Raw genomic sequence first — 9,457 nt, 5'->3', positions numbered from 1 at the left:
AGGCTGGGAAAGAGATCCAATATTACAGTATTTAAGCAGAAGAAAACCAGGTTGCAAGTGAAAGAGCTTGGAAATCAAACGTGACTCCTTTATTTATGCTCAGAATAAAGTAGTTTGCACAGTGCCCGTGGGAAGGGCCAGCAGTGAGTGCGGCTGAGAGCAGCCGGGCCGTATGCATGCAACCCCAACATCATTCTGAAGGACCGAAGTAGTAAAAACATAGTTTTAAATGCCCCTGTACTCGGCACTGGTGAGGCTGCACCTGGAGTGCTGCGCTCAGTTTTGGGCCCCTTGCTGCAAGAAGGACAGTGAGGGGCTGGAGCGTGTCCAGAGAAGGGCAACGAGGCTGGTGAGGGGTCTAGAGAACAAGTCTGATGGGGAGCGGCTGAGGGAACTGGGGCTGTTTAGTCTGGAGAAGAGGAGGCTGAGGGGAGACCTTATTGCTCTCTACAGCTCCCTGAAAGGAGGTTGTAGTGAGGCAGGTGTTGGTCTCTTCTCCCAAGTAACTAGTCACAGGACGAGAGGCAATGGCCTCAAGTTGCGTCAGGGGAGGTTTAGATTGGATATTGGGAAAAATTTCTTTCCTGAAAGAGTGGTCAGGCACTGGAACAGGCTGCCCAGGGAAGAGGTGGAGTCCCCATCCCTGGAGGCGTTTAAAAAACGTGTGGATGTGGCACTTCAGGACATGGTTTAGCAGGCACGGTCGTGTTGGGTTGGTGGTTGGACTTGATGATCTTTGAGGTGTTTTCCAACCTATGATTCTATGATACTATGAGTCTATGATTCTATGATTCTATGATTCTATGAAATATCACTCCAAAAATTAGATCACTTCCTTCTCAGATAAAATATCTCACATAGAAGTTGATTTTTAATTTCTTCTCTGAAGTTCCTTTATAAAAAGTGCTTTATAAAAAAATTTGGAACTTGCACGTCTCCACTATAAGGGTTTGCGTTTCTGTTGCATGGAGTGCTTGGGTGCATGTGCAGCATGTGTAGCCATTCCATACATGCATCAGCCACGTCTGCTCATTAGCCACTTTCTGATATAACCCTTGGCAGAGCTGCAGAGTGTGCCCAGGTAATGAGAGATTGCCACCACGCAGCCACAAAAAGGGCCCAGCTTCATGCTTCATCAGCAGTCTTCATTCTGGCATTTCTGCATGCCTCATTTTACCACTCTATTAATCTTCTTGTTATTTAGTTGTATGTAATTAAACATTGAATACAGCTGGAGTACAGAGCCACATAGCTGCAGCATGTCCTGCTATATGTAGCCACTCCAGAGAGAACTTCTCATGTAAGTTTTTCATTTTTTAAAAATACCTGTTCTTCAAATAGCTACAATAGCTCTGCAGGAGCTTGTCACTCAAGCAAGATTACAGACTGCCTAAATTCAGCCTGACATGACAGGCTGTAATGACTCTGAAGGGGCTGTTGCGGTCTATTGTGGCAGCGGTCCCTGCCTAATAGGAGCATCTCGTACACTTCTCATTAAAACTGTAATGGCTCTGGAGATTTCTATGTTACCAGTTACTTCAAATATGAGTTATTTTATCACAAAAAAGCACATTCATGTGATGCTAAAGGTGCAGGTTAAATAAGGGAAAGAGAATTTAGATTTACAGGCTGACATGTACCTTTACCTGATGCAATTTTGATGCTGAGAAATTGCAGCATAGACAAGGATTTGAGCAATTTCGAGTAAAGTTTTTCCCTGCTGAAAATGTGAATGAGAGAGTGAGTGATGCTCTCTGTGCGGTGAGATTTCGACGTGACGCTGTAGGGACCATCGCGACTTCATGAATAAGAGTGGTGGATGGTTTTGGTATGCCATAGCTCCAGGATAACTTACGGTGTTGGCTTCTGGATGGATGGAGCTCTTTGGCCTCTGCTGTGCTGGAGGTCAGGACAGACGATCACATTTGCCCTTTCTGGCCTCAACCTCTCCAAGTCTTCTCCCAGAGACAGGAGTTTATTATGGGCAGTCCTATTCAGCGAACCCAGACCACAGCATGGCATTTCTGATACCAAGTGATTTACATCTGAAAAAGAGCAAAAAGATCATGGTGGTGTGGGTTGAAGGGAAGGTTGTGTTTGGGTGTCAACTGCATCTTTCTAGGTCAGTCACATCTTTCATCTCCCAGGTGCGCAGCGGCATGGAGAGCCTGCTTGGGGACTCCTGGGGATGCTGCCACGGGGCAGGTTGTAATGATCATGCAATGAGGGAAGTCCTGAAGGTAGCAAGAGGATGGGAAGAAGTCAGGAGCAGAAGGCAGGCTGTTCGAAGCGCACGCCGTGACAGCACGGAACCACCCACGGCAGGAAATCCCAGGCCGTTCGGGCTGCCCATGTGGCAGGATGGCCACCAAAGCATGGGATTAGAGGGGTGCAGCAACACATTGCAGGAGCTGGCCCAGAAGAAGCCGAGTGGCTCTGCCCAGCAGAGGGTAGCATTGCCCAGACACCCCAGCCTGTTATCCAAATTTACACCTTCACGCATCACTGAACTGCCACCTCCGCCACATCCCCTTTGAGCTGGGAGGCACAGCTCAGCTCAGACCCAGGGAAAGCCTCACGGGCTGATTCCTTGTGAATTCTGCTCATAAATTATGAGGAATCTGGAAAATCACATTCGAAAGTAGAATTTTAAGGAATCTGTTAAAGGACACTCTGCATGTTAAACAGTTACGTGCATACAATCCCATCTATTTTTAAGTAAATGTTATTTAGCTGCTTCTGTTGGGATTTATTTCCAGGCACCTAATTTGATGCTCAGCTTTGGAGCTGCCCCCGAGGAGCAGGATTGCCTGTGCCTGCCGGCAGCCAGGCCTCTGATTTAGTCACCTAATTTGGGCGTCCTAAAAGAATTGCACTTTTTTAGTGCCTTACATGTTTCGAAACTGAAGCCCAGAGGTATTAACTATAAATGTATCTCAGTTAACCTAGGCTAGAATTTTTTTCTGATGTCTCCGACGAATCCCGCCCGTCACCCCGCATCAGAGCGATGCCCGATGCGATGACGCTAGAGGTCTCAGCGTCGCCGAGGAAAAAAAGTGCTTTTAGCAATAATCTCAGCAGGCCCAAGCGTGTCTGTGCCAGGCCGGTGCTGGGAGGGCGGGACGGGCACGGTGTGGGGGGCTCGGGCCTCTCGGCACGCAGCCACCCGCCTCTGGGCTCGGTGCTGCTCGCAGGGGTGACCCTGGGGTTCGGGTGCCCTTCGGGCTGCGCTGGGCGAGGGTGGCCCTGGCCAAGGGGCGAGTTGTGGCATCCCAGGGGTGTGTGTGTGCGGGGCAGGTGGGCACCGCCGCCCCCCGCGCATCCCCGCTCATCTCCGCGCATCCCGGCCCGCGCAGCCCCGCCGCTTGCGGTGTGGCTTTTCGTTTTCTTTTTTTTTTCTGCCGCTTTCCCTTTTTTTCTTTTTTTTTTTTTTTTTTTCCCTCCCCCTCTTTGCTTTCCCTCCCCTCCCGTTTGACGTGCGCGGTTTTGGTGCAATGCGAATTATCTCCAGTCATTCAGTCAGGAGGGGCAGCGCCAGGCAGCAGAGCAGCGGCGGGGCTGCCTCCTCCTGCCTCCTCCTCCCTCCTCCCTCCTCCTCCTCCTCCTCTTCCTCCACCTCCTCCCATTGCCATAACAACCGCGCACAGCCGCTGCGCCCGCGGGGCCGCGCCGCACCGCGCCCGGGAGGCTGAGCATCCCACGGGGCCCCGCACGGGTGGGGTTAGGGGGGGAGAAGGAGAAACAGTGACCTCCCTCCAAAAAAAAAAAAAAAAAAAGAAAAAAAAGAAGAAAAAAAAACCCCAACAAAAAAAGGGGACTTTTTCTCGGGGTGGGTCTATCGGGGACCAAAGTGACCCGAAGCGGGAGGGGCTGCGCCGGGCGCGGAGGGAGGGAGGGAGGGACGGGGCAGCCCCGCCAGTGACTCCGCGGGGGGGCGCGGAGGAGGGGAGAGGAGGGGAAAGGGGGGGGGGAAGGGGGGGGGGCAGAGAAAGTTGGGAGGAAATAGCCCAGGAAAAGTGACACTCGCGGAGCCCGCCGGAGCGCGGAGGAAATAAAAGCGGCGGCGGGCAGGAAGTGTGAGGAGGAGGAGGAAAGGGAGAAGAAGGAGGAGGAAGAAGAAGGAGAAGAAAAAGAAGAAGAAACAGCAGCAGCCGCTGCTGCCCGCGGCGGAAGAGAAAGCAAAACCCGCACGCCGGCTCGGGGCTGCGCGGGGCTGCGCGCCGCGGCCATGGCCCGGGAGAACGGGGACGGCGGCGGCTCCTGGAAGAAGCAAGCGGAGGACATCAAGAAGATCTTTGAGTTCAAGGAGACGCTGGGGACGTAGGTGGCGGGGAGCCGGCGGTGGGGTGGGGGGGTTCCGCGCTGTGACTTCCCCGCGGGAATGCGCAGGTCGCCCCGCGGGTGGGTGCGGGTGGGCGCGGGTGGGGGTCTCCGCGTGTGCGGCCAGCGGTGCTCATTCACCCGAGCGAGGAGTCGGGGCGATCTGGAAACACGGAGAAAAATGGAACTGTGGGGCAGGAGCTGGGCTACCACCCCCATTTGCCCCCCGAAAAAAAGAGGGAAAAAAAAGAAGGGGGGGGGGGAAAGTGTTTTAAAATATGAATAGAACGAGGAAACGGGGAAAGGCTTTTTCGTGATAGTGCAAGTGTAAATAAATACGGTCTGACTTGCACGCTTTCCCCCTAAGCTGGTGGCTGCATCTATTCGTGGAGGGACGAGCAGAGATAAGCGGAGTGGATTGGATGTGTTCTAGCGACGACGCTTCACTGTTGGTGGGGTTTATTTCTGTTATTTATAGTGGCGGGGCATAAAGATTAGTAAAACGTTGGAGTTGGGTTGTTTTTTTTTTTTTTTCAGAAGGCTGAGAATAAACATGCGCAGATGGTGCAAGGGAGCGCGGTGCGGGCTGACGCTTTTTTGGCTGAGCGGGGAGTTTTATTTTTGTTAAAACAAATTTTCGCGTATGGGATATTGCAGAGGTAGAGAGCCGGGTGTGCTGCAGGAGGTCAGCGCATGGGCTGCTGTATGTGTGTACGTTGTAATTAAAGTTCAGCTGTACGGGGAGCGTTCTTCATTGCTGTCCCCCCGCCGCTTTAATTGCAGCTTTAAACGTGTCTCAAAACGAAGCGTCGTTCATCCCAGGTAGTGCCTTTCATACTCTGTGAGCCACTTCCAAAAGACGGTTGAACAAGTTTCGACTGTCATATTTCAGTTTCTTTCTGCTTCCAAGGGAGGGCTCTCTATAAACAGAGTATTTCTGGTTCCCGGGCTCACCGATTTCTGACGAGCGAACCGTGAGTACGAATCCAGCTGGCCACTTAACATGGAGGTGGGCCACGCAGCTCCGCCGTGACGAGCCGATAGCACAGCACTCACAAAAACACTGACTTAGCAAATCAAATGAATGTCTGCTCAGGTCTTTGCAGAAGCAAAGCGCAGCGTGAGAGCTAAGTGTTACGGCGTATTCTCGCCACCTTCACGGAGTTTTTGCTGTCGGAATTTCACTCTGGGAGAGACCTGTCCCTGCTTGTCACCTGAGGTGTGCAGTTGCCTTCCTGAGCGAAGGGGTGATGGGGAGGAAAGTCTTAATGCGAAGAGACTCGTTAGAGCAGCAGGGCAGTTTGCTGTGGTTTCCATTATACAACTCTGCGTCATCTTCTTGGTTGTTGTATACGAAGCCATCTGCGAGGGTGAATTTGTGCCACTGAAGAGGTCCAGAAAGAATTAATGTTGTGGGCCACTGAAGTTAATGGGAGCAGGTGTAGGTCCTGAGAAAGGTAAAGTTAGTCAGAGTTAATAGTTATGCATATTAGCATGGCTGTTGCAAACGAAACTCATTAAATACAGCAAATTAGTGCCTCAAACTATTAGCCATTGCCTTAGCCTTGCAGTATGGTTAGTAAGTCCTTTCTGATGAGGGTGGAAGCTGTGAAGTGTTTAAACTTGACTCAACGGTCGATGTAGAAAGTTTTAGAAAATTAGAATTACTGGGTTAAAAACCTGGGCCTGTATAAAGAAAATAGAGCTGTTCTCTTTTCCACAACTAGGCATATTAATTATGAATGTATGCACATTTAACAGCCTACACATTGGTTTCTTCTGGTTGTGCGTTCCATAGTTTTGGAGAGCAGGCAGATAATTAGAAGATTTCAATCTGAGTTTTGGTTGTCTCCCTGGCCTCCCACCAGCACAGCAGCTGCTGTTCCTACCAGCTCTGGTGTGACTTACCAGGGCGTGAAACTTCTGAAAAATTTAGGCCATCGCTGTGCAAATCATTCAAGTACGTGTTCCATTCCCACTGGAGGCAATGGAGTTCTGTTCGCTGACTCGATCAGCAGATACACAGGGTGCAGGAGTCCAAATGATGGGACACATTCTTAGTTATTCATAGGAAAGTACTTAAGCAGGAATTAAGCAAAAGTCTAAATGCCTTTAAAGCCTCTGGACTGAAATGCTTTCCTCTGGCATTATTTAGGAGCGGAGATAAAATCTGCTTTGATCCCTCCTGCGCTGTAACGCTGAGCCGTGTTGGACATCCATTGGTCGATCTCACCACCTAATGGATTTTTCTCTAGCATGGATGGGCTTGGAGTGAAAAACTTGGCGTGCCAGATGAGATGCACTGGATTAGTGTAGTAGCTTTATTTTGCATTTCTCTGTCACCTTTCATTTCAGGATGCCGAAGTGCTAAAAGCACTTTTAACAGAAAAGCAGCACTTTTTCATGCAGCAGTCTGAACTGCCTGTGGTAAAATTGGTTAGAGAAAGGAAAGCACTAAACCCCCAAATCAGGGAATAAAGTAAAAGAGAAACTTTAAAAACGAATTTTATTTCAAGTGCATTGATTAGTGAATGTTAAATCTATGTGTATACTCTGTTAATGATTTGTTCTCTGAAAGGAGTCTTTCATCTGCATAAAAGCTTTTCAGCAGATCTTTAACATGGGAGAGTTGAAATTGCTGGAATTATTAAAAAGATCCTAACTCAGTTAATCATTATATCATTTGTGCTTCAAGAAACCTCTAATGAGTACCCAGCTCTCTCTTCCAGAGCGGGAATTAATTATTTACACGTCCCTTTAAATCACGTCCAGCCACACTGATACTGAAATAGGCACCTAGAATTGGATGTCACTTCCAGATGTAGGAAAGTAGTGTTTTCCACCCAAAGAATTGTTTGCTTTGGTGGCTGAGGTCTGTGTTGTTTGCTCTGCTCAGTGCTGTTGGGCAACAGTGTTTTCCTAAAGAAGCTGGCTGGCTCAGAGGGTACCCAAACCCATACTTACCCTGTTTGGTGCTTACGCAGACCCTAAGCAGGTGCAATCTCAGTTTGTGGCTGCAACCTCTTGGGTACCAGAGTGTCAACAAAACATTTTGGTAATATTAATCAAGAAAATGTAATGCATTGTAAATAATATATACATACAAAAATTTTTTTAAATACGCTGTTATGTATAAAATATATATAATGGTCCCGATCCATTCTTGGACTGCTTCGGTTTGGCGGTGCTGGTCCATGTGGGGCTGCAGTGACGTGGCAGTGAACCACGCTCTGTGGGTGCAGGTTCAGTGGGCGCCTCGGCTGGAAACTGGACCTGTTCACTGCTGAGCCACCGAAAGTGAAATTACAGATCATGAAAAAGTAGCTAGGAAGAAATACAGAAAGTAAATCAAGGATAAAATAAAATCAGAGCAGCAGGCCTGATCCTCAGCGGATGCAATTTAGAGTCCCTTCCAAGTCAAGACAGGTAGGCTTGAAGAAAGAAGAGGATCTAACTGCTTATCTTTTTAAATTTCCACAAATTCACCTGTTGTAGCTCCACTGAATTTGCAGGCCTGCCCGGAGAGCGGGATTTCTGCCCCAGCCTTTAAGAGATGTAAAGTTTCACAATAGCTGAAATCTGATAAGAAGATGAGTGATGACCGAAATGTCATTTTTTTCTCCATATTTCAATGATATTATGTCTAAGGCATTTTAAAACTCAGGTTTTGACATTCCAGGAAGTAATAAGATACACCATGTCATCCACCAGCCGAAGAGGAAAGCCTCCAATCATTTGGTCCGCCTAATTGGATCAGCCCTGCATTTCTAAGGTGTCTGTGTCTGTCATTGGACCTTATTGACATTAGAGTTATGATGAAGTTATCATGTTTAGAAAGACTCAAGCTTAATAACTGTGGAAATACTGGCACTGCCCTTAAAAATGATGCAGTAGATTCCTTGAAGCTTAGTAATGATAACACAGGGAGTTACATGGATATAGCCATAACTTAGTAAGAGCCGGGTGGGAAGACAAATATGCTTCAATGATGTGTTCAGTACTTTACTAAAATACAGTACAGAGAAAACTTCTAAGTGGTTCTGTTTTTCTCAGGGGCTCTACCATAATTTTTGGTTCATCTGTGCCCTGTATCTCCTCCACACTCTCACACCAGTTGATGGGCTTCTGGCACTCTTCATGACTCTGCTACACACCCATACATGCTCGTACGTGCTGTGAAATGAAGTCGCTCCACATCCTGCTCTCACATCTGTTTTCTTTCTCACACACACACAAACATTGTCACGAGCTCTTATATGCTGTCTCCTCTGTTCTTGTCCTCTCACGTCCTTCACGGTATCTTCCTCTGCGTGCAGTCTCACACTGACACTCAGGCTTTTCATGAGCTGGTCCACCTCATGCTTTCATCTGTTCTTGGTTGCTCAGACCTTCATGGAGGACAAGGCCGATGGAGGTGATGCACCGCACGCCAGGCAGTCAGCCTTGACTTCCACCATCAACAAGATGCTGGTGGTAAGGACAGGTCCTGGCAGAGGTGCCCCATGAATGTGAGTTGCTGTGGAGAGAGGAGGTGCTGGGAGATACCAGTAGGCTCAAGATCTGGTTGTCTCTGGTCAAAGATCTTCCCTTCTCATCAACTGGGTGCCATTTAACTTGAGGCGTCATGCAAGTTACTCAGTTGTTTTTCCCTTCTGATTCTGGACATTCTCAAGAGTTAAAGAAACATGTTGATATTTGTGCTTTCTCTGGCTCCATACCCTCAGTGAAGATTGAAGAGTTTGTCTGATTTTCATGCTTCTGCTGACGTTACCAACAATTTCTGCCTCTCTCACCCCAGTGAGACAGCAGTGGATCTGTTAGACTCTTTCATCTTTTCTCAGTTCAGTATTTTCCTTTTTTTTTTGAAATTACACTAAAGAAACATTTCACGCTAAAAAAATGTCTTCAGGGAAGAAAATGCAGGGTACCAGAGGGCTGAAGTTAAGGCACATGTTTTCAGGAGGAAGGTTGATGAACCACTGGGGCGAACTGTGAAGGCGAGCGGTTCACATCTCCTCTGGGATGACTTGCTGGAAGAAAACCAGTTGCCATCTGAAAGCTCTCAGGCTTCATGCAGGAATCACCAGGAAGGAGCCTCTTGTTGATGTTTACAGAGGAAGAAGTTTTGTGGTCATTT

At 48.4% G+C, this 9,457-nt stretch overlaps 1 protein-coding gene across 4 annotated transcripts in view; it reads left to right on the top strand.

Annotated features, from left to right (window-relative positions):
• Positions 1–4,002: 4,002 nt before the first annotated feature.
• CAMK1D (calcium/calmodulin dependent protein kinase ID) overlaps positions 4,003–9,457 on the top strand; it is a 228,829-nt gene continuing 223,374 nt past the window's right edge. For all 4 annotated transcript variants that reach the window (XM_075428202.1, XM_075428200.1, XM_075428199.1 and 1 more), the window contains exon 1: positions 4,003–4,320. In XM_075428202.1, coding sequence (XP_075284317.1) covers positions 4,229–4,320 — 92 coding nt within the window. In that variant the 5' untranslated portion in view covers positions 4,003–4,228. The remainder of the gene's footprint in view (positions 4,321–9,457) is intronic.

The sequence above is a fragment of the Opisthocomus hoazin genome, chromosome 8 (genome assembly GCF_030867145.1).
Source record: "Opisthocomus hoazin isolate bOpiHoa1 chromosome 8, bOpiHoa1.hap1, whole genome shotgun sequence".
In the NCBI taxonomy this organism is placed as follows: Eukaryota; Metazoa; Chordata; class Aves; order Opisthocomiformes; family Opisthocomidae; genus Opisthocomus; species Opisthocomus hoazin.
Note: the sequence above shows the minus strand (reverse complement) of the source record. Positions and strands in the feature narration are given on the sequence as shown.